At 43.8% G+C, this 25,206-nt stretch overlaps 1 protein-coding gene across 1 annotated transcript in view; it reads right to left on the bottom strand.

Moving 5' to 3' along the window:
* The window catches only part of Sms (spermine synthase), a 44,779-nt gene extending 24,159 nt beyond the window's left edge, over positions 1–20,620 (bottom strand). The window contains exon 1 of the mRNA XM_074064330.1: positions 20,450–20,620. Within this exon, the coding sequence (XP_073920431.1) occupies positions 20,450–20,498 (49 nt within the window). The 5' untranslated portion in view covers positions 20,499–20,620. The remainder of the gene's footprint in view (positions 1–20,449) is intronic.
* Positions 20,621–25,206: the final 4,586 nt, after the last annotated feature.

Below are 25,206 nucleotides of genomic sequence, written 5' to 3' on the forward strand. Positions count from 1 at the left end.
TATAATTGGAAAAGAGAAATTAAATGGTGATGTTCACTAACAGTTCTAACTGGTAGAAACTAAACAAAACTTTCAGGTGGGTACTACTCCTCCCTACCCTGCCCCACCTCACACCCTGTCCCCCAAATAAGAGCACAGTGTTCCCAAATAAAATGTATTAACATCTGGCAGACTCAGATGGAAGCCAGAATCTTTAAGAACATCCAACATGTCAATACTTAGACGTAAGGCAAAATGCAATTTGCTCTTCTGTAGTTATATTTGGAAAGCAGTCATTTCCTAATAAAGGTAAAATGAATAACCAAAATGTGACAAGAGAAATTCACTGCCCCCCTAGCTTCTGCAGGCAGGCTTCTCATATGGAAAAAATGACATGGGCGGAAAGCATCATCAAAGCAAAGCATCCCTGTGACCCAAACCAAGACAAAAGAAAAAGACTCACCGCTGACTACAGTGTGGTTTCCCAAGAAAATTACATTAGAATTCCTGCCATAAACTCGCCAGTGCCAAAACCAGAAGTGGAAGTTAAGGACTTCTGCACTATGCATGGCTTTTGTGTCTTCAAGATCTTTCTAGTGCACAGTAAAAGTAAAGGCCACAAACAAATCAGGGTGGGGATTCAGATGCCAAATTGGACAGCAGATGCATGTTATTCTGGCCTACACAGACTTTTTAAAAACTGAATTCACTGCCACTTAAAAATCTGCTGCCACTACTCTAGCGGGTGGCATGGCAGCCCCCAAATCCTGTGAACATATCTTTATTTGGAAAAGGGTCTTTGTAGAAGATAAGAGCATCTGGATGATCTTGGTGGACCCTAAACCAGTGACATGTGTCCTTATAAAAGACAGAAGAGAAAACAGGGAAGAAGAGGGCCAGATGATAAGAAAACTGAAGCATTGCATGGTAAGGGCTGTGACCCAGGAGAGCTGCAGGGAAGCTGAAAGACAAGGAAGGACTTTTTTTCCAGAGCTTTCAGGGGAAGTGTAGCCCTGCCATACCTTGAATCTCAGATTTCTGGCCTCCAGAACTGTGAGAATAAATTTCTCATGTTTTAAACCATCTGATTTGCAGTACTTTGACACAGTAGCCCTAGCAAATTACTATCCCTACCAAAAATTCAGTTTTTCAACTTTGCTCAACAAACAATAGCAAAAGTAGTAGTAAAATGGCAGTGAAACCCTAATTTTTTAAATCTTCTAAATTACCAAAGATACCATGATTAGGATAACAGAACCTAAATTCAAGGATAACATTTAGAACAAAACTAGATGGCAGAGTGTACCCCAAACCCTGTAACAGGAATAGGTGGAAATAATTGGGCCACAGCCCCAAGACTTATGTAGTGCCAGCAATTGTGTAAAATGAAAAACAGAGAAAACAGGGGGACTGCAGGCATCCTTGACATCTAGAGGAAAACCTCTAGAAAAGCCACCAACAGGTGTTTACCCCAGGGAAAGGGGTTCCTCCCCTCAGAATGCAGTGCCAAAGCTAGGGTGCAGCTGGAACACAGGAAAGAGAGGATCTGGGTAAGGCCAGACAGCTGCTCTTATAAGAGACAGAAGATGAGAAGACACAGGCAGAAAGGTCAGGTGATATGATGGCCAAAATGAAGAAATTGAGGCCACTCCCAAAAAACTGCTCCACAGCAGGGAGAAACTACTGGCGCAGAATCCATATCACACACCCATCCCAACGTAAGCATCTGCAAACATGAGCAGTGAACCAATGCATCATTGAATTCTCACTTACTCCTAGCAAAACTGGGCCTTTGGGAGAGTCATTTGGCAGAAAATAATCTAGCCTGCTTTGCTCTTCTGAAATTGGTTTCAGGAAATTAAAAGGGAAGGCCTGAATTATGTCTCCAGAATTGTAGTGTTTAAGGCTGAATTCCTCTTCCCTAAAAACAATTGGGGTTTCAAACTCAATAAAGTAAACAAATCTTGTTTGGTTCAATTTGTGTTTGTCACTGAGGCCTGGTGGGTCAGCCCACCATGCAGGTGACTGAGCTGAGTGCAGGGCAGTAGGGAAGAGTACACCCAGCCCAGCAGAAGTTACTGTGAATGTGAAGCTACTATGTAATTATGCAATCCTTCCTTGGCTAGACCAGATGTTTTCTGTTTTGAAAGTGTATAAAACAAATCATCACTTGTGGTAAGTGGCCTCAAGACTGGGTTCTGTTGGCACATTATGAAACAGAACACAAGTCCCCCCATGATGACGAAGAAGACAATCCAGGCAGGATCACCCTGTGTGTAACTGACCAGGCTGTGCAGTAGACCAAGAGTCTGGCCCAGCGGCCTGAGCTGAGGAGACCCTTGTCACTTTGACCCACACAAAGGCCTTGACGGCTGGCCAAGCACACATGGCAGCCATCCCCTTTTTCTAGCCAGTAAAGTTAGCAGAAAGGACCTATATGAGCTAAAAGAAGCCCTCTAGCCAGTTTCAAGCTGAAGACCAAATGGTACAAAAGAACTGGAGTGGCGGGTGGGGGTATGCCAATTTGAAGTGTTACTTATTTCTACACTATGAGCGTACCCTCCTCATTCAGGCCAACTCTGAATATATTCGGGCAGCCAGATTCTTCATTCACTCACATGCCCAGTGCAAGAAAGTGTCTGAAGAGGGCTACTGTAATCATGCCACTTTGCTCACGGTCCACTTCACATCAGATTCATCTTCCTTCTGATCTGGGGCCTCCCCTGTCACCCCTAGAGCTCCAGGAGAGCTGGGGCTGAACCAACTCCCCAGTCAGTATCTCCTCTAGAATAGAAGTTTTAGGATTCAAAAATGAAAGCCAAAGCTCTGAACTCCATGAGGCTTAAAGTGGTGGCTTGCTTAGTCATCGCAATAAATGTTTCATGGGTAAATGAAAAATTATTTCATTCAGCTGAATTCATCATCCTTATTGCTCTTACCTTTGCAGAGTTTCTTAAACATCTACACTAATAGTTTTCAATCATAGCTGCACATTATAATCACCTGAGTTTTTAAAAATCCCAATGCCATGTGCTAGACCAATTAAATAACAATGTGGGGGGTAGGACGTAGGCATCAGCATTTTTAAATGCTCCCTGGGAAGTTCCAATATGTAGTCATGGTTGAGAACAGATTATTTAAACCACCATATACAAAAAATAGTACTGAGGGGGAGGGGAGCCCAGCTGTAGAGCATGGGCTTAGCATGTGTGAGACCCTGAGTTCAATCCCCAGTACCAAAAAAAAAAAAAAAGAAACGAAACTCCCTACCATCTCCGAGGTATTACATAAACAGTCAAAAAAGTTGTAGAAAGTGTTCAGCAAAACAGGTCTGAAAATAGTCTGAACTCTTTACTAATTCAAACCACAAGTAACCTATGATGTGACCCAGAAATTAGTTTGCAATTACTGAAAATTTCAACCTTCATGCTTGTCTAGTACAAAATATGTAAAATGACCCAACAAATCAGACTTGTTCTATCAGTGTTCCTCAGTACAGGGGGTGAGATTGAAGGACTTTCCAGTCCTTCCCAGGACTTTGTCAACCTCAACCACACACACTAAAATCAGTGATGCCCCTCCCTTGTCAAAAAAAACTTTCCTACTTGTGCCAAGGGCAGAAGGAGGGCAATCCAATCCCGTGAGAACTATTAGGTGCTCTCACATAGCGAAAATGAGCCTGGGATCAGTGTATGACCAAATTTGGGAACACAAGATAAGACAGAAGATAAGACAACAACATCAAAAATGCCCACAAATCAGAAGAAAATGTGAAAGCAGATCCGAATGCTAAGAGATAAATACACTGCTTTCAAGTAGGCATGGTAATCCAAACTAGGCCAATAAAATGTTGTTTGGCAGAAGTTCTCAGAAAACTTGCTTCGATGGCTAGGCAAGAATGATGTATTATAACTAGTGTATCACTCAGAGCCTTCCAAAGTGCTCGGAAACACAGTGACCTCTTCCAGGGCAAAATGTGTCCTTTGTCTACTGAACAAGCAATGTCCCCATTTCCAGACCACTGCCTGCTCTGTTTGTTCAACAATAACTTAGAATGAATCAATTGGTTCAAATTAAATACACCACTACTAAAAGGGAAGGGAAGACAGGAACAAAAATCAAGTACCAAATTTCATATCTCTGCCTCACTTTCTCCCACTTAACAGGGTTCTCTTCAAGAACCTCATTCCTCCCACTCTGAGCATCAGTTCCAGATGGCCAAAGCTCAAATTTGTACATCCAGCTGGACCCTGCCTCCTATGCAATTGCTCACACACTGTTCCAATCCCAAGTCTGAAATCACAATCAGGCTCATGACTTCTTACTTCTACTGATCATTATATGAAATGGGCCTCCCTAATATAAAGTCTGAAATTCAAAATTCTCTAAAATGTAAAATTTTTTGACCACCGGCATGACACCTCAAGCAGAAAATCCCACATTTGACCTCATGTGACAGATCACAGTCAAAACACAGGTACACTAAAAATATTGTGTAAAGTCACAAAATTACCTTCAGGCTGTGTGTACAAGGTATATATGAAACATAAATGAATTTTGTGCAAATGCATATGCAAATATTCCAAGATCCAAAAAAAGTATAACCTGAATCACTTCTGGCCACAAGCATTTCAGATAAGGGAAATGCCTACTTCACCTGTACCACCAGCCACTCAAGATTCCCCCAAAGCAGTTCCCCACCAAGCTTTTCCTACAAATCCCCCACCACAACCTCTCTGCTCTACCCAAACTCCCAGCCAAGACACTTCTCACTTACAGACCTAACTTCCTCACCCATAAAACGGAAACACTACTTTGCAGGGTTCGTGTACAGAACCCAGAACCAGTGTTACTTCCTGATATCCCTCGTGGTTTTGTACTGCTTTTAATCACTGATCCATATGTTGGGAGCCCTGCATGCATAAACAGATTAACTGTAGCAACCCAACCTTACCAGCCCCAGAATTTAGGGAAGCATGCTAACTAAAAACCCAAGACCCCATGTACCCTAACAAAAGACAGAAAATCATGCTTCAGTTGTAGTCCCAGTTTATCTTCACCTTTACAAGGCTAAAACATTCCCTAACAAATGCAAGTCCATTAGAGGTTGTCCTAAGGAAATAAGCAATTCTGACACCTCCAGGAGAGAAAAAACTCACCTCTTCATTTGTGACCTTGGTGTATGGTTTTAAGCTTTTCAACCTCAAAAACTTCAGTTAGGAAAACTCTGGCCGTGGGCATGCTGAGTGGTGTCTGTGCATTCTGAAGGCCACACAATCCCAAGTATCTTGGTCATAGAAACCATCCTTCATGCAGTCATCAGACTCCATGGCCAACTGGGCCTGGCCTGCCATCAGCCACAGCCTTAACAGTCTCCTCCAAGAAAGGATGGGTTTGGAACAGAAAGGTTTTATCTGCATTCCTTTCAGCTCCACATTCAAGCAGCACCTGCCTTCTGAAATTAGGGGATGAGTTTCTATTTTGACCAAGGGTTATTTTTTTCTCAAGTAATTTGCTCTTTTTTTAATTTTTTATTTTATTTCTGAATTAGTATACATTAATAATATGAGGGGGTTTCATTGTGGTAATTCTGTACATGCATACAACATGAATTTTGAACAAGTTCACCCCCTCTATTATATTCACATACGTCTCCCCTATCCCTTGTTCAAACAGTGTTTGGTGGCTTTCATTGTGCGGCTGGCCATGGGTATTTTTAACTATGAAGGCTGGAAATTCCACACCTAGCCATCAAAGCCCCACCCTCACTGCTCTGCCTCCGAGATCTCTCTCCCACATCAGAGTGGTTAATTATTCCCATCATTTGTCATGCTGGAAGTGAGGAAGTCCAGAACAGAAGCTGTTTCTAGCCCATTTTTCCAGCAACTGCAGGCCCAGCCATTTCACAGGTACTTCCAAAGCCCTTACACTTAGATGTGCTCTGCAGCTCCCTGCAAGGGAAAGCACAAATGTGGCTGTCCTTTCCCCCAAACCCCAGACTCCAGTGTCAGAAAACCACAGCCTGGCTTGGGCTGTGCAGTTTCCCTTCACATACAAACCAGCTTTCTGTTTCTTCTTGACAGAGCCATAAACCCAAAAAAGAAGAAAAGGACACCAGACCACAATCCCGTTTGAAGTCATTCAAATAGCTGCTTTAAAAATCCATTCGGATTTTCTTATGTTGATGGTGGTGGTGGTCACATGACTGCAGGTATTGATCTGAACTCAGAACTGCATCCTAAAATGTATTGCATGTAAACTCTATCTTAAACTGAAAAGGAAATATGTGATTAGGAGTTACATCATTGACATAATCCCTCTTTTAAAAAATAACAAGACTGCATCATCCCTCATGGGCTGGCAAGCCAATAGCTCTGCCTAAGGGTTCAAGAATTTTCTTTAGAGACTGGATCAGGCTATATTACCTAGACTAGCCCCAAACTCCTAGGCTCAGACAATCCTCCAGCCTTAGCCTCCCGAGTAGCTGAGAGTAGAAGCATGTGCCACTACATTCCACTTGAGAAAAACATCTTTGAACTCAACTAGGATATGTTATGCTAAATGTCATCAAAAACATGAATACTGATGGTCAGCCAGCTCAGATTATGGCACTCAAATAATATATATATGTGTGTGTATACACACATATATAATTAGTAATAAATATAAACCCTCATATTTCACAATAAAAAATTTTTAAATTGTTAAAAAAATATAACTTGTTAACTTTTAAAGGGGCCTGGCCATCAGGAGACTTCTCAGACATTCAGAAGCCTAATAAACTACCAAGGATTAAAGTGAAGGTCAAGCAGGTGTTTCCTGGGTATGCTTTACTTTGACAGCTTGGTTTCATATTCCCAAATCCAGTTCTTTTTACAACAGCTGCATGATGATTGTCACACAAAACCAAGCTGGCATGAATGTTCAGAGCAGCATGACTCTGAATAGCCAAATAGTAGAATCAACACAAATGTTGATCAAGTTATAAGTGGATAAGCAAAATGTGGTATATCCATACCATGGGCTGTTATTCAGCCATAAAAGGAACAAAGAATTGATACATGCTACATTCAGCATGGACTGGACCTTGAAAACATGCTGCTGAGAGAAAGCCAGACACAAAGGACCCCAGAATGTTTCATTGCATGTATGTGAAATGGCCAGAAACCGTAAATCCAAGAGACACAAAGCAGGTTAGTGGTTGCCAGAGCCATCGAAGAATGAATGGGTGAGGGGAGCCTGGGCTGGGGGTGATAGCTGAGGAGTTCATGATTTCTTTTTGAGACAGTGAAAATGTTCTAAAACTGATTGTGATAATTCACAGACAAATCTGTGAATATACTGAAACCCACCAAACCATACATGTAGCACTGTGGAATTAACTAGCCATGTAAATCATAACACAATAAAGTGATCCCAAAACAAACAAACAAGCTGAGCCTTCAGATTCCAGCTTATTCAGAGGTAACCAAAGTAAGACAAGGAAAGCCCTAGAAATTCATTGTGCCCTCTCCCTCCACCACAAGCCCCTGCCAGGCTCACAGAGAGAAACAACACACACCAGGTAAAGGGTTGGTCTCTACCATTCCCACCCATCATCACTAGCAAGTAAATGCCTAAGTGGCTGTGCTCAGACAGGCTCTCAAGCACTAGGGAAGCTGTGAAGCCAGTTCCAGGCCTCCACGCAACTTTCCTGCCACCAAAACACCTGCAGCCACAGTCTTGGGCCACTGTTGAATCACAGCAGTGAGGTATTACTGGAGGGCTTGTTTTTAGAGCTTAGTTTCTGATGTTCATAAAGAAGAGCAACCAAACCAGGGAAAACTGCAGAAAGAAATAAAAAGACCTACTCAAGTTAGATTAACAGCCATGAGACACAAACACAGAAATAACACCGAAGCTTTTTTCTTACAACACACATTAAAGAAAGCCAGATGGGAAATAGAGTACCAGCCCCAATGACTATTTTTTAAAGCTCACAATACACTAAGTTATAGCATAATGGGAATGCGTTGCTAATTATCTCACTGTCCTGCTTTCCATTCCCACCACAAGAGAAAACAGTTAAAGGGCTATTTTCCCAAGGACACATGGATAAGCTGCTGTTACCCTCCCTAAACCCCTACTGGAAGGTAGACAGGAATCTGTGGCTCTACTTTAAAATAATACCAATCTAAGTCCTCCGTGAGCCAGTCTCCCTACAAAATTTAAGTAGGAGTTATAAAAATATAATTTATGACCCACAGTCCTAAACACTCTTTGGTTTGGAATCAAAAGACTAATCCAATATTGTAGCCCCTCCTTCCTAGTAAGCCTACTTTTAAGACCAGGAGCCTTGAAAGCAGAGAAGACCCGAGGCTTTGATTTGCCCTCACCACCTGTGCCCACAGCACATGGATGGAGTTGTCAAGTGACGCAAACTCTACCCTGTCCTCACCCTTCTGATAACCAAGATTTAGAAAACAAGGTATAACAGGACATTTTGCTAAAGCCTGCCTTTCATTTGGGGGGTGGGGAGGAGAGCTAAATATTGTCGGTTTGTGGTTATGAAACACTGAACAACTAACTACGCCATTTGACATCCCCCCAGGACTCATTCTAGCAACACAGACACCCTGCAATGCAATATGGGCCCCGTCAGTTTAAGGAACACTTATTTGTAGAAGAGGAAGGAGTGAACTTGTGCTGCAGCTGTGAAAGGGAACTAAGGCAGAGGACTGACTAGAAAACCCATCAGGCCCCACAAAGAAGCCAGGAGGCAGAATCAAGTTATGAAACAACAGGAAGGAGAAATTAAAGAAGCAAGTGAGGCTGGGCAGGCAGCACTATAAAGAGAGCGCTTTGGTGTTTGAGGTTAGAGGACAGAAGACATCTGGACCAAGTCAAATGGCCAGCCCTTCCCTTCATGTCCTCACTGGTATTCACAGTTCCCCGTGAGATGTAGAAAGGCTCCCCAGCCACCATCTCACCTCAAGCCCTCATCACAAAGCAGTGGGCCAGGTCCCAAGCCAGTCCTTCGATGGACTAATAATTTCCTTCAGCTCCATCTAAAGGGGAGCAAGATTTCCTCCCTAAAGTAGAAACTCTAGGATTGACACTTTCATTTTCTGGGAAGAAGAAATCTGCTTCAGAGCCCATCACCTACATCATGACTATCCAACTTTCTTCCCACTAACTTTAAGTAGAATTCCAAGTCAGGTCCTACCTGCTATTTGTATTTCCATGAGAAATTTGAGGGTTTCTGTCTGAGTGCATATGCCAGACTATGAGTGAACAATGAAATAGCATTTGCAAAGATGAAACAGTTTGGGCTCTATGAACTTTGTGATAGCAAAAATCCCGTTTTTTTTGTGGTACTGAGGTTTGAATTCAGGACCTCATGCTTGCTAGGTAGGCGCTCTGCTACTTGAGTCACCAGCCCATTTTTGTGTTGGTTTTCTTTTCATGACAGGGTCTTGCAAACCATTTCCCCTGGCTGGCTTTGAATGGTGATCCTCCTGATCTCTGCCTCCCAAGTAGCTAGGATTACAGGCGTGAGCCTACCAGTGCCTGGCTCAAAAGTCAAATTTATATCAAAGCTGACCCTAAAGAAGCCCCTCTGCCGTCCCTTTGGCTTTACCACAGCACTACTGGAAAAGTGCACATTTGGGCAAGCCCCTTCAGAACAGACCTTCAAGGGAATTAGTGCCTAGGAGGCACAAGAAAAATATGCTAGGAGAAAATACAGTACAGAGATAAAAGACAAAGGATACAAGTCAAAACTATATAAACACAGAGAGGGCCATGTGATATGATGGATTCCAAATGACAAAAATGCCATGGGAGGAGCGGTGCTGGGAACCTGTATTTCAGCATTTTTCCAGATGGCTCAGAAGTAAGCAACCAACATCACTGGGTTCAGATGATCTTTAGGCAGAGGTGGGTAAACTTTTTCTATAAAGGACCACATAGTTAAGTGTGTTCAGGTAGTGCTGGCCAATCATGCCACAGGCTCTTCTCTGTCTGCCTGTGTCTATGTTTTATAACCCTTTAAAAATGCTTAGCTAAAGAGTCAGACAGGGACAGGCCAGCTGAGCAGGAGTGGCCCAAGGCTTCAGTTTGCTGAACCCTGGGTCCAAGGTCTTTTCCAGCTCTTAATGCCTAAACAACAAGGACATTCAGCTCTAATTTTACAAACTGAATTTCAAGACTTAACTTGTTAGAACTTAAGACTAGAATAAACTAAGGAGTATTTCCTCATTTAAGTCAGCAACTTATTAAATGTTGTTATATAGATAATAATCTATATAACTAGGATTCCTGCTTTTCTTTTTCCCTGCAGTACTGGGGCTTGAACTCAGGGACTATACCTTGAGCTACTACAAGCCCTTTTCTGTAATGGGTTTTTTTTCAAGATAGGGTCTCTCAAACTATTTGCCTGGGCTGGCTTTGAACCTCGATCCTCCTGATCTCTGCCTTCTGAGTAGCTAGGATTACAGGTGTGAGTCACGTGCATCTGGCAGAACTCCTGATTTTTAAAGAATATGTGGAACTAACACAGGCAACTACTAAAAACCCCACCCTAGAGAATGAGAGTATTTAAGAGTGCTGGTCTCCATTTGAAAGTCTCCCATCACGAATCTATGCCCCCACTCTAAGAATCCCAGAAGAGAAAAACCCAAAGCAGACGGACGAAGGGAGACATGCACTGGTAGCTCATGCCTGTAATCCTACCTACTCAGGAGGCAGAGATGAGGAGAGCAGTTGAAAGCCAGCTCCGAGCAAACAGTTCCACCCTGTCTTGGATAAACTCATCACAAAAAAGGGCTGTGGAGTGGCTCAAGTGGTAGAGCACCTGCTGCCTAGCAAGCATGAGGCCCAGTACCACCAAAAAAAAAAAAAAAACGGATGAAGGGATAACAGCAGAAATCAATGAAATTGAAAACAGAAAAACTATAGGGAAAAAAATAATGAAGCAAAAAGTTGTTGCTCTGAGATCAATAAGGCACAATGTACACAAAATATAAATACAAAAAGTAAAATAAAATATTGAACACACAAAAAAGAAAAGATCAATAAAATAAACTAGCAAGACAAAGAAAAGAAAGACTGTCAATATTAGAAAAATCAAGAGCTATCATTACAGACAGACCCCACAGGCACCAAAAGGATAGGGACTACTACAAACAACTCTATACACACAAATCTGACAACTTGCAAATGAAATAAGCCAATTCCTCTATAACAACACAAACTACCACAATTCAGCCAATACAAAACAGGCAATCTGAATAGCCCTACAAATAAAGGAAATTAAATTTGTAAATGAAAACAAAAAAATAAAGAAATCTTGAGGCCCAGATAGTCTCACTGGAGAATTCTACCAAACATTTAAAAGAAAAATGAACACCATTTCTTTACAATCTTTTCCAGAAAATAGCAGATGAGGGAAGGCCTCCCAATTTTATGAAGCCAGAATTACCCTAACACCAAAGTCAAAGAAAAAAGTCCAAAAAACGAAACCTACAGTTAAAAATCTCTCATGAATATGGACACAAAATCTTTACCAATAATGCTCAGCAAATAGGATTCAGCAATATAGAAAAATAATTACATACCATGACCAAGTGAGACTTATTCCAGGTATACAGGGCTGGTTCAATACTCAAAAAAAAATTATCAATCTGATCCACTATATTAAGAGGCTAAAAGAAGAAAAATCACATGATCATATTAAATGAAGCAAAAAAGGTATTTGCCAAAATTCAAAGCTCATTCAGGGCAGGAAAAGAGAATAGAGGTGAACTTCCTTAATTTGATAAGGTCATCTACAAAAAAAAAAAAAGCCCTACACCAGCATATTACTGAATATGTAAGACTGAATGACTTCCCCCTAAGATGAGTAACAAGGCTAGTATGTCTGCATTCCACTGTTTTTCAACACAGTAATGAAGTCCAGCTCAATAAGACACACAGAGGGTAATAACTTGATCAAGGTCATACTGCTAGTAACTGGTGGAGCGGAGCCAAAATCCAGTGCCTTTAATCAGAACAACGTGTTGCCTTCCTCAACTATATATGCTACAAGAATAAGCCCAGTGTTGCACACATTAGAGTGGTTATCTACTTGTGATAGGATTAGAGTTGAATTGCCCCTTTATGTTGTCCTATCTCCTGTGCAAGTTCTGAAATGAGCAAATAGCTTTAAAAAAAAAGAAAGAAAGAAAGAAAAAATGGGGCTGTTGGAGTAGCTCAAGTGGTAGAGCACTTGCCTACCAAGTATGAGGCCCTGAGTTCAAACCCCAATGCTGCCACAAAAAAAAAGAATTTTAAAAAATGTACAACAAACCAGTCGCTGGGGGCTCATGCCTGTAATCCTAAGTACTTGGGAAGCTAAGATTGGGAAGGAACATGGTTCGAGACCAGCCAAGGAAAATAATTTGTGAAACAACCATCTTCAAATTAACCAGAGCAAAATGGACTGGAGGTATGGCTCAAGTGATACAGCACCTGCTTTGCAAGTGGGAAGGCCTGAGTTCAAACCCCAGTGCCACCAAAAAAAAAAGTGCAACAAAGATAGAAACTACTACTTGAACACTTTCTCCAGCCTCTACAAGTAAAACCAGATTCTTCATTCACAGAAAAACAAATCACAGGAACTTCAGAAATTTTTTAAGTCCCTATTCTGTTATTGTATCTCATACCAAAGGGAACTGATGGGTAAGCTCTCTCTAACAACAAGGCAACCTGCTCCAGACTAGTCAAACCCCATTTATTTAGGAAAATTAAGTATTTGCACATGAAGGTCCAGGCTCTCTCCCAAAACCCCAACACTGAGTCATTTAGCTTTGGTATTATATTTTTAAAAGATTCAGTGATAAAAGCCAACTGGACAACATATCACTACTGTTACCCAAAGTGTGATCACTCAGTCTTGCTTGACCACTATGATCTGCAGTCCTTCTGGAAGAGAGTATTCAGTATTAAACATAACAATGTCCTAGAAATTTCTCAGGATTCTCAGTAAAAGAATTTCCATTCCAGGGAAAAGTATAGTTATATACTACCAACACCTAAGTGATACCTTAAAAAAACAAAGTGTCCCATTAACTTGCTTTTATAGCTTGGGGGAGCTTTAAATAAAGAAGACCAGCCTTTAAATCACAGGCCAGCCCATTATTTTTCACCTCTTCTCTTGCCAACAGAACTTTCCAAGTCTTTCAGTAAGTTAAATTCGCACCTCTTTATAACTGAGCATCTTTATCCACTGGAGCAATTTCAAAGTAAAGAGCCCTGAGTATTGCAATTAGTGTTAAGTATTTTATGTATCACTTGACACTCTTCCAAACATTTTATTAGCTATCCCACCCAACAACGCAGTGTGTGGGATCCTCTTTGGTATCATTAGTACCTTCATGGAAAGAGAGGAATTAAGGTACATGTTAAACTACTAAGAGTCAAGTCTGCTCAGGACTCTAGAACAGCTACTTGCTCTACCAGCTACTTTTGAGTTTGGGGCTTAACACATCAACGCATTTGATTACCAGTATTGCCACTACCTCAGTGACTCCTACAGGAACACAGATGACAGATCAATTTAATGAAATCCAGGTCCATCACACCTCAGGGCAGCAAAGTTGTTTTGCTTGGAGTCTGGAAAAGTGCCCAAGTTGTAAGGGTTTAAAAGAGCATTTGTGCATGGTTTACATACTTGGTTTGCAGATTCAATTGAGGAGGTTTCCTAACTTTTCAAAAGAACTGACCCTTTAATTAAGGTACCATGAAATGGTGGTTGGAACCACAGGGCACATCAGCAGTCTTGGATTACATTTGGAGTGAAATGGTGGATTAAAATTCCTGGAATAAGCATTAACTCCAAATAGCCTTATTGAACACGTTTTTAAACATACAACCACGATCCACCAACTCCTTTTGTTTTTCTTTTTCTTTCTTTCTTTCTTTTTTTTTTTTTTTGTGATACAGGATCTCCCTGTGTATGTAGCCCAGGCTGGCCTCAAACTCTCCACCCTTCCACTTCAGCCTCCCAAGTGGCTAAGATCACAGGTGTGTGCGACCAGGCCAGCTCAACAATCCAGTAATTTTATAACTAATCCCTACCTCTGAAGGGTTCTTATAACGGAGTTAGGTATTCACAATTTAAATTATAAAGCCCAGAAATTCCTAATCTTCCAAGTACCAAGTCTTAAAACTTTGCAAAGCTCTTTAAAAGCTATTAAAGGCCACAGCACTTCACTCTTCATCTCCTGAAAAGGTAGCTAAGGCCTGTAGCTGCTAATTCAAATACAACCAACATAACTGTATACAGAGAAAATTCCAAATCGGTGATCCCCTCCAATGCAAAAACCAAACCACCTTTTCTCAAAAACTCCATAAGACAAACTACCAGACTATCAGAATGGCTCAAGTGGTAGAGCATCTGCCTAGCAAATGTGAGACCCAGTGTTCAAACTCCAATATCAAAAAAAAAAAAAAGAAAAGAAAAGAAAACTGTCTACCAGTTATTCAATTGAAATCAGCACTTCTCCCCTATTAGCAAATATGGGAGGGGGGGTGCTACCAGTACCTTGCTTATGGAGTCAATTCTTCAACAGCCAGACAAGAGAGAACTACCCAATGAGAACCAGAAGAGACTGTTTGACATAATGTACACACTAATTTTACCTCTATCAGCCTAAAGAAATGGATGCAAAGCAGAAACCACACTCTAACTGGAATTGTTATGGTTCATACAATTTTTTAATGGCAAGCTCACAAAACAAATGCCCAACATTAGTAGCCTAGAGTCATCTGGGACATAATCGGTACAGTTGTCTGCAGACTTGAGGGAAAGGAGCTTGATAAAGATAACAAATCACAACAAAGCAAAAGGGCATGCCAGAGAAAGGCAGACTCATTCAGACCAGAGACCTGCTCCAAGCAGTCCATAAAACATTTCCAAATAGAATTAATAGCCGGGCACCAGTCACTCATACCTGTAATCCTAGCTACTCAGGAGGCAGAGATCAGGAGGATCACTGTTCAAAGCCAGCTGGGGCAAACAGTTCAGGGAACCCTACCTCGAGAACACCCATCACAAAAAAAAAATGCTGGTGGAGTGGCTCAAGGTCTGGGCCCTGAGTTCAAAACCCTGTACTGCAAAAAGCACTCAGTAAGTAGAACCAACAAAATTGAATGAAAGACAGGGCTGACAGGTTCCTGGGGTGTGATGGCTATGCCAAAAACTTCTGACACAAATTTGTGTGTTTTCAGTGAAGAGCCTCCTAGAGTGGTCCTCATACTTTCATCGGCATCAGAATTACTGGGAGAAATTATGACTAAAAATGCAAATTCCAGAAACTCATACCTCTCCCCAGACTGACTCAGTCAATCTAGATTGATGTCTAAGATTGCATTCCCCACTCCCAATCAAGTCCTCTAGGGCCAAGGCTCCACTGTTAAAGCCAAGGGGCAGGCACACAGGTTGTTGTTTATGACAAAGAGGGATGGAGTATAACGCAAGGAGGGTAACGACAATGATGAAGGAGTATGGCAAGATGCCCTTCCTACTCTTGAGCAACAAGAACAAGCTAAATGCAATCACAATTGAAGTGTTTGGGTTTTATTCTTAGTTACAGCTATTTAAAATCAGACAACGAAAATATGCTTCCACCAGAAAGCAGCTCATCAAACACCCTAGAGAATGGAAACTCATGGGAAGGGTCAATGGCTCAGGAAATCAGGGAGAAGGGGCTAGTCAAGCCTCAGGCTCTGCTGGGTAGGAAGCAGGAAACACCGGCCAAACCCTGGGCTCTTAACACCTTGGAGAAAGGTAGGGGCCATCCTCCCTCCCTAACAATTTATACACATAATGGAAACTTCCAAAAAGGACTGATGGTTTGTCACCAGGATTACAGAGATGACTAGTCGACTTAAAACTTTATCTGGGCACTACTGACATTTTGAGCTCTCAATGCTTGGGGACGGGAGAGACATTGTTAACATGTGTAGCAGGATCCCTGTCCTCTACCTACTAGCCACAAGTAGCACCTCTCCAGTTGTGACACCAAAAATATCTACAGAAATCACCAAATGTCCCCCACAGCATGGGGGATGATGGAACACTCTACTGAAAGTCAAAGCCTTTGAACTACAAGGTTTCACATTTACAGAAGCAGCGAAGGCCTTGCAATCAAATGGACATGGCCTTGAATTCCAGTTATACCAATTAAAAGTTGAAAATCTCAAGGCAGGAATGGTGGTAAACACCTGTAATCTCAGCACTTGGAAGGCCGAGGTAGAAGGGGACCTAAGTTTGAGGCGAGCCTGAGCTATATAGCAAATTTCAGGCCAGCCTAGGCTACATATCAAGGCCCTGTCTCAAAAAAAAAAAAGTTAAAAAAATCTCAATGGGCCTATTTATTAATCTTTAAAAATAGGGACAATACCTATCACAGTTAATTAAGTAGCAAATATTATGTTTTCAAAGACATGTTTTGAAGAGGAATCACAAAGATTTGCCTACACTACTGGCCTTGGGTAGAAACCTACTCCAAGGAAGGAGAAACATGTAATATAAAGAACTGGGAGCTCTGGTTCTCTCCTTCCAACTAGGGGTTTAAACTTGGGCTTTAAGGGCTCCCAAAGGGCCAAAAGATCCAATTCAAGGGGTCTATGAACTTGGGTGGGAAAAATATACATCACTATTTTTACTAACTGAAATTTAGAAGAAAATTCTTTTATGCTTGAAGGCCAAAAACCACACCTTAAACGACTCCTGGTCATTATCACCAATAAAATCAGATGTTTTCATACCATACATTATGACTGAAATACTAATTTTGCTAGACTCTCCTTTGAAATTATGTAAGATACTAGTCCTGCTGCTACATCTTATTATTTCATCTGTTAATAAGAAGTGCATGTTACTTTGGGGGGGGGTGGGAGCTGAATTCTGAAAATTGAGTTTTAAATAATTGGGATATTTTATGCATTTAAAATGCTTACTCTCAGCAGGGACATGGCACGGTGGTAGAATGCTTGCCTCACATGCGCAAGGCATTGGGTTGAATTCCTAGCACTGCAAATAAACAAATAAAAAGTGGTCCATAAAGCTTCCCTGATGAGGGTCAATGGCACAAAAGAACCCCTCCACCAAACCTTTTCTGCTAAGTCCATGTTACCCAAGCAGTCTTCTCTTCTTAACCTATTAGGCATGGTTTCTGCTATAAAATTAATTTGTGAATTTGAGTGACACAAGTCACTTTACTTCCCTACACAAATGATAATCATTGGTCCCAAAGACAGGCCTAACGGCATTAGGCTTCCAAACTCATAATGCATCCTCCTAATTCTAATCAGTGGAATGTGAACCCGCATTCCATCTTTACTGTAACATAAAGTTGGGCCATTTAATCAGCATTTATCAACCGCCTACCAGAGGTGTGTCCAGGACAGAGACCCCAGATGTCACCCCTCAAAGATATGCCCAGCCAAAGGGAAAAACTAGACACAGGATGCAGGATTGCCAGACCTTTCGAGAGCTGACTGGCCAGCTAGAGACTATCTGCTCTAAAGGGCTAGGGAGAGGCCTTGGCTTGTCACTCACTTCTGCATAACCAGCACCCTACCTAGTGTATGGCATCAGGAACAAAGCATGTGTCCTCTACCAGCCCCTAAATAGTTTAGATGCCGAAACTGTATCACAGCATGGGACCCATTTATTCTTGTTGGCCTCAAGATGAAAACTCTCACCATCTTTTCTGAGCTCAGGAGTCCTCAGAGTTCAATATTTCACTTACAAAATGACCAAAGATGAAAATTTTTAAAGCAAAAACAGTTTTCAGGGTTACCTCATCAACCAAAACATTAAACAGCACCACCAGGCCCCAACAGCCATTGCGCTTGGAGGTCTGGTCTGATGGTGCTGTTGGCTTGCATTGGTAACTAAGTTATATGGAATCACAGCATAATAATGTAACTAAGTGGTTCAAATTTAATTCACCTAAAATCACATCATGGAACTGCAGCATTAGGAAGGATTACTGACAAATGGGGAAAAAAAGAACTTGAATCCAGGCTCCATAGGCATTTGACTCACCCTTGAGTCACATCCAATACTCACATGCCAAGAGTAATGCCTTTTGACTCATTATCATCAATTAAAATAAATGTTTTTAGAGACCTCACACGTGGATTTCTCACCAAGTACCCCTTATTGAAAAGGAAAAGAATTCGGAAAATCCTAATCTAGTCAGATCCTCTTATTTTCCAAATGTGGATTCCTTCACACCAAATTAAGTGACAGGATGGTGATACAGTTCTTCCAGAACACTTTTGTAAGGACTCGATCTGACACAGTTGCATACATGTACACATTACTATGTGTAGTGCTTTTTTCTAGAATGCTCTTCACCTTGCCCTTAAAGCTTTATATTTGATTAATAACAGACTGAAGATGAAAATCTTAACAGCCAGTGTTTAGTCCTTCCCTCTTAAGAGCCTTCTACCCTGCTTTACATGTGACCTCTCACATATTCTTTGGTCCTCAATCTTTTTTACTTTACTTTCTTTGCACAACTACATCTAGATGCCACGCTCATATCCTGCCAACTTAGAACCTGCCAGTTTCTCCTTCTTCCTACCAAACTCTCTGGCCAGCCCCACCTCAAGACACTGGAATTTTTCTTAGGTTTTTTTTCCCCACTTGCAGAATGACACAACAGAAGCAACCCATTGGGGCCAGCACTGCAAGATTCAATACCTGAATTAAGCTGAAGGAGGTTTAGGGCTCTGGGGCAAGGACTGAAGAAGTGCTAGAACCTTCTGGCCCAAATGGGAGATCGCTCTCCCTAAAGTCTAGAAGAACACCCATACTGGATAAATACGGGTACATTCCCATGGTGCTTACCCCAGGGACACTTCCCAAGCTCACCCTTTAGCAGGTGAGTTTGATGCACCAACCACTACAGCCTCCACTAACCATTCAGCCCTAAAGCTGGCAAAGTACTTCCCAGCAAAACCTTAGTGATCTTATACTCCCTCCAGCTCCACGACCCTAACACCATTTTATCTCCAGATTCTTCCCAGTAGTCTCCTTTCCCTTCATCCTCACCTAAGAAATGTGGGAACTAAAAGATGCTGTATTCTCTCCAAGTCACTTCAGGCCACCCAAATACAGGAGTTGCTTAACAACCCTATAGTTCACAGCTAGTCCCTTACAGCCTGTGAGGTATGCACTTTTTTCATTTCTCTTCCCTCCCCTCCCCAGACAGGAAAGATGAGGCTCAGAAAGCCTGAGAAATACTGAAGGTCACATGTAGAGCCAATGAGAAAAAACAAAACAAAGCAAAACAGGATTCAAACCTAAGTTTTGTTCCAAATCCGGAGGCTTTTTATTAACCTTGTGCCATGAGACATCCTTTAGATTTGAGGAGAAAATGTAAAATGAGTCCTCAGAAGTTCACAAAGTCAGTGTTAAAAATAGTAACAGAAAAGGGTGCTCCATCTAATTGGAGAAAACGCTGAAAATGCAAGGTGGGAGATACTCTCCAAGCGGGATGCCCCGGGAGTGCAGAACCAAGTCCGCAGAATTCACAAGTTTAAAGGCCACCAGAAAAAGAACTGGCAGTCCTATCCCTCCAGCCCCCTGCGCCTATGCTGGAGGCATCCGAAGAATAGAAGCCTGCAAAGCGCCCCTCCTCTTCAAAATTCCTGCGCACAGTTCCCATTTTCCCAGCCTTCTGTGGTATGGCTGGCTGTGTTCTGAGCCTCCCCGATTTTGGGAATTGTAATTCCCGCGCCGAGACCTTAACCCTCCCCACCTCCAGTAATAATAAACGCTTCCTTTTCCCGTCCCCCAGTCCCTTTCCGGGGGACCCGTCTCCTACGCAATGGGCTAAGAATCCTCCAAGTGCTGCGCGACCATAGAACTTCTCCAGCCCGAGCTCCCCACGAGGGGAAACCCCCACCCCCAAAAGGGAAATTTACCCGCCTACAAGCACAGGAAAAGGTGGTGAGGGCAGCCCCGCGCCGCGCACGCCCCCCACCCAGGCCCGTTGTGCGAGTCACGCCGAGTTCTCTCCACTGCTCCCTGCACTCTAACCCCACGGGGGATCCACCGGCCCCGAGCGGCCTGAAAGGCTCCCCTCCCCGGCTGGGGTGCAGGCCAGCGGAGGCGCGGGGACAGAGCCAGCGTGGACTGACGGTCCAGGCCCCAGAAAGGCGGCGCGGCTGGCGGACACCAACGCGGTCCCTCCAGGCCCCGCACTATGGCCAGGACAGAGCACCGCGCAAACCCGTGTGCAGCGCGAGGAGGAGCTCGGCCTCCGCCCGGGCGCCGGTGCACGAGGCCCCGCAGCGCGCCAGCCCGGGAGACGCAGGCGCCGCGCGGCCGCCCGCATTGTTCAGCCCGCCGCGCGCGCCCCGCCTAGCCCCGGCCCCAAGCCCTTTGGGTGGCGGGGGCGGCCGGGCAGGTGGCGGCCGGCGCCCTCACCTTTGGCGCCGAGCATGAAGTCGAGCGTGCTGTGCCGTGCTGCTGCCATAGTGAGGCGAGGCCCTGTGCCATGCCTGGGGAAGGCGGCCGCGGGAGACTGGGAGCCGTGCGGCGTGTCAGGCTGCGGCCGGCGGGGAGTACGCTGCGCCGGGGGAGGCCAGGAGTAGGAGGTGGGCGGGGCCGCCGCGAGCGACCCGGGGCGCGGGCGCGGGGGCGGGGCCGGCCCGCCTCGGGGAGGGAGGAAGAAGCCGGGAGGCCTCCAGCCCCGAACTTGGAGCGCTGGGTGTGAGGCCTCGCTAATGGTGGAAACGTGGGCGCCTTGCTCTCCGGCGTGCGTCACCAATGCCCGCGCCCTGCGCCGAGGCTGGGGCCCGCTCTCCCGCCATCCCTTAGGTCATCTTAGGTTTAAACCGCGCAGCGCGACTTCCGGAGGGCCCACTTCACACACTTCCCCATATGCCTCCCCCTCCCAGATCCCTCTTATTTCCTGGCCAAATGAAGAAAATAAAATGCTAGAATCCACCCCTATAGTCTCAAAGTATTGCTTGCCTTTTTCTTCTTAATAAAATGCAACAGTAAAATCCATTAGGATTATTATTGCCATTATTATGAGCAAGGGGTTGCTTTGCATTTGACGAGAGAACAGAACGCTCTTGGGCATTTAAGGAATTAAATTTTAAGGCGAAATAGGAAGGGAAGGGAAGCAAGTGACAGGGCAGTGTTATTGCTAATGTTAAGCTGAGAAATTGCCTTTGTGGGAGCTCCTCTGGCAGGACTCCTGTCTGGTACCTCTATTCATGGCTATGGACCCTTTTCCGTGGCCTTATTTTTGACATTGAGTTTATGGCTGGTACTCAACAAGATGAGAGAAGAGAAAGCTGAAGTGTCTGTGGACAAAAAAAACCCTCCTTTATTGCACTGACAATATCCCTGAGCAAATGCTTCCATCATTCTACAGACTTCCGTGCCTCTCCTGACCACAGAAACTGCTGCAATGACTAGACAAAATTTAGATCAGTGAACTCCTGTATCTCCACAACAGCATGAAGCACCTAGATATTCAACTCAGTTCTCCCCCAGGCAGACCCTAGTGACTTTTGCTGAGTCCTTCACTGTCTTACAAGAACCCAGCTGTCTTCACAAGTGTTCTTCAACAGACCACTTTTGTTAAGAACTAGAGCACTGCCAGACAGAAGTGGTTCACACCAGTAATCCTAGCTACTCAGAAGGCAGAGATCAGGAGGATAGGGGTTCAGAACTAGCCCAGGGCAAATAGTTTGTAGAACCTATCTCCAAAAATCCCATCACAAAATGGAGTGACTCAATGTGTAGGCCCTGAGTTCAAATCTCAGCACCTCAATAAAAAAAAGACTGAATCACTTCACAGCATGTGCATTAATTTTTTTCTTACCCATAGCCACCCATTTGTTGCTCTCCGTGTTTTTCCGTCCTTCTTTGGAACCCAGGTCCTACTTTTGTCAGCTGTTCTGCTCTCTGGTCCTTCAGTCCCACAATGTCAACTTGCAACTCCTCTTCTTGGGATATTCTCCAGTTCTTGCCATTCCTCTGGAGTCAGGCCACCAGAATGTAGTGCTCCTCATCCACAGGCCTCAGATGTGCCTCAGTCCCTGCTCTGCACCATCACAGGTCACATGCCTGCACTTGATTTAATTATTTGCTGTTGCCTTCTTGAAATTCTTAAGAATTTTTGAACATGGGCCGTTTTCATTTTACAGCAGGATTGAAAATTATGTAACTGGTCTCATTCAGCAGTGCAGGAGGGCCCTGGGGCTGGGGCTGCAGCCCAGGTTCCTGCTTGAACCACCCCCACACACACACCCCCGACCCCCGTGCCAGTACTTGGGCTTCATCTTGCTTCTTGCAAGGTACAAAACAAATGAAGATGAAAAACCTCAAGATGCTTTGCCATTAACTAATCAGATAGCCATTTAAAAATTTTGGAGTTTAACAAGAAAGCTTCATGAAGTTAGTAGAACAACAGAGATAAATGGACCATAATGTGGAATCAGCATTTTTGGGGTAATGTTCTCAATCCGTGTCCCACTTACCAGTGATGCTGGCAAGAAGATAGGACATGAACAGGAATCAAAAGCTCCAGGCCTCTTTTCACACCTCCAACTGGGCTACGAGTACCTATTTGGAATCTGGAACATGTTCTCATTGCCTGAGTTTTATTACCTAGGCCCCTGGCTTCATGGGCTATTTCAAGAGTAATAATCATCTTGGTTGTGATAATCAACTGTGTTACACTTGACTAGGTAAATGTTATTGCACGTCTATTGTCACCTCAGAGTATTCACTAACTCATCCTGCAACAAAAGAGGTAGGAGAAAGTTCTCTAATTCAACAGTTATGCTTTGAATATGAAATGTCCCCCACAGGCTCATGCCGTGAAGGCTTGCTCCCCAGCTGGTGGTGCTATTTTGGGAGGCCATAAAAACTTTAGGAGGTGAGTCCTTGCTGTTGGAAGTAGATCACTGGAGGCATCCCAGGCCCCTTTCTGGCACTTTTTCTGCTCACCTTACCACTAAGAGGTGAGCAACTTTGCTGTGCTAAGCCTTCCACCATGATCTGCTTTACCACAGCCCAGAAACAATGGAGCCAGCCAACCAAGGACTGGAAGCTCCAAAACCGTGAGCAAAAGTAAATCCTTCAGCCTTTTAAGTTGCTTATGTCAGGCATTATGTCACAGCATGAAAAGCTAACATACCAACTGTGACAAATACACTCACCTGTCCAAACTCAAAGAATGGACTCAGACAAGTGGAGTACAGTGAAAGTGAGACTTCAATGACAACCTTACAAGGCTGGGTGCCTGAGGAGCAGACACCCTGGCAGATGTCACAATAAGCATTAGATTGTCTAGTGCGCAAGTCTCTCCCCCAGTTCCTCATTGGCCGAGTACTATGGGGTTTCCATTCTTTTCACTGCATGTTCCATAATTCCTTTTGGGTTATTCAAAATATGCCTCTTGGGATTGGTCAAGTTTTAGAGGTGGGCTTTATGTGGTTATCTGCCTTTGTAGCAGGAAGGTCTCAATGTGATATGTGCTCTCTGGCACTTAACCCATTCCCTCACTGTATTGTGATTTACCCCTTATCAGTTGCCCCTCCCCCAGTATCCTCAAGCTAATACACAAGTAAATGGCTAGGCTTAAATGCTTTGAAAATGGACCACCTCTGACTTTATTTCTAACACAAGCCTGCATTCTTGAAACAACTCCCTAGTCAACAAAATCTTGCCAACAGTGAAAAATGTAGATATTGTGGATTCGTCCTTGACCTGCGGTTCCCTGCTCTTGGCCCAAAGGGAAGAATGAAGAAGTGAATGAGGAGCCAGGTGCCAGTGACTCCTGCCTGCAATCTTAGCTACTTGGGAGGCTGATATTAGAAGGATCGTGATTTGAGGCCACCCCGGGGGAAATAGTTCACAAGACCCCATCTTCAAAATAACCAGAGCAAAATGGACTGGAGGTGTTGCCCAAGCTGTAGAGTGCCTGCTTTGCAAGCTCAAAGCCCTGAGTTCAAATCCCAATCCCACCAAAAAACATTTAAAAAGCGAACAAGGTTCTGCCTTTCAGAAGCTGACCATGTGTTCACAGGGCAGCCTGGGTGTGCTGTGAAAACAGAAACAATTTCCTCAGAAAACCAGCATCAGGCGAGGCCACTCTGTGACCAGGACAGAACAAGACACAAAATCACTCTACAATCATGTCTGAATACTGACAAAACATGAGCCTCCTTCAAACCACATATGTGACCAGATGTCCCCCAATCCTGGATGATTCTAGTGTCTGCTGCTTCTCTACAAACCCCAGATTTAGCCTGGCTCCAATTTTGCATGCCTCTGGAGAACACTTGTGAAGCCATTCAATCACAGAAGTACCCTTGGCAGCATCCAATCCAGGGCATCACCTGGCTCCCTTAAACACGCCCCAAAACCAACTGACACAGGTGCAAATCCTCTAAGTCAGCCTCTCTCCCTCCCTCTTGCTCAGATGGTGCGCAATCTCCCTCAATGAGAATAAAACTCAGCTTGTTGAACTCCAGGTGTGTCCCGAGGGTGTGTGGCTGGAGGGCAGTGACATATAGATAATTAAGTGACTTCAAATCCTACACTGAAATGCCAGCTTGCACTATGCTAGGTGTTAGGTAGTCCTCTCTTTTTCAAATGGGCTTACCAATGAGCCTTCAGGCCAAGCTGGACATCAGCAAGATTGGTTTTATAAAGTCAAAGGAAGAGTCACACTGCCCTGCCCAATTAGCAATAGTAACTACATACTGAGTAGAAGGAAATCAAAAGTAGAAAAAAGCCCTTTATTAAAAAGGAGAAGGTGTGCCAGGTGCTGGTGGCTCACACCTGTAATCCTAGCTACTCAGGAGGCAGAAGTCAGGACGATCTTGGTTCAAAGCCAGCCCTGGCAAATGTTCTCGAGACCCTAGCTTAAAAAAAAAAAAACCTTCACCAAAAAGGGCTGGTGGAGTGACTCAAGGTGTAAGCCCCGAGTTCAAACCCCAATACTGCAAAGAAAAAAAAAAAGAAGGAAGGTGGCTGTGATGGTGATGGTGGTGGCAGTGGAGTGTTAGCCAGGGCATCTGCTGGAAATATGCACAGGCTCAAAGAACCACCAGGAGGCTACCCATTACACTGCTGTCCCCAACCTTCCTCCTGAAGGAAGATTGGGGATGGGAGGAGTTGGCAGCCCTTAGCAGTTGCCTTGGCTATCAAAAGCAGTA

Source organism: Castor canadensis, chromosome X (genome assembly GCF_047511655.1).
Source record: "Castor canadensis chromosome X, mCasCan1.hap1v2, whole genome shotgun sequence".
Classification (NCBI taxonomy): domain Eukaryota; kingdom Metazoa; phylum Chordata; class Mammalia; order Rodentia; family Castoridae; genus Castor; species Castor canadensis.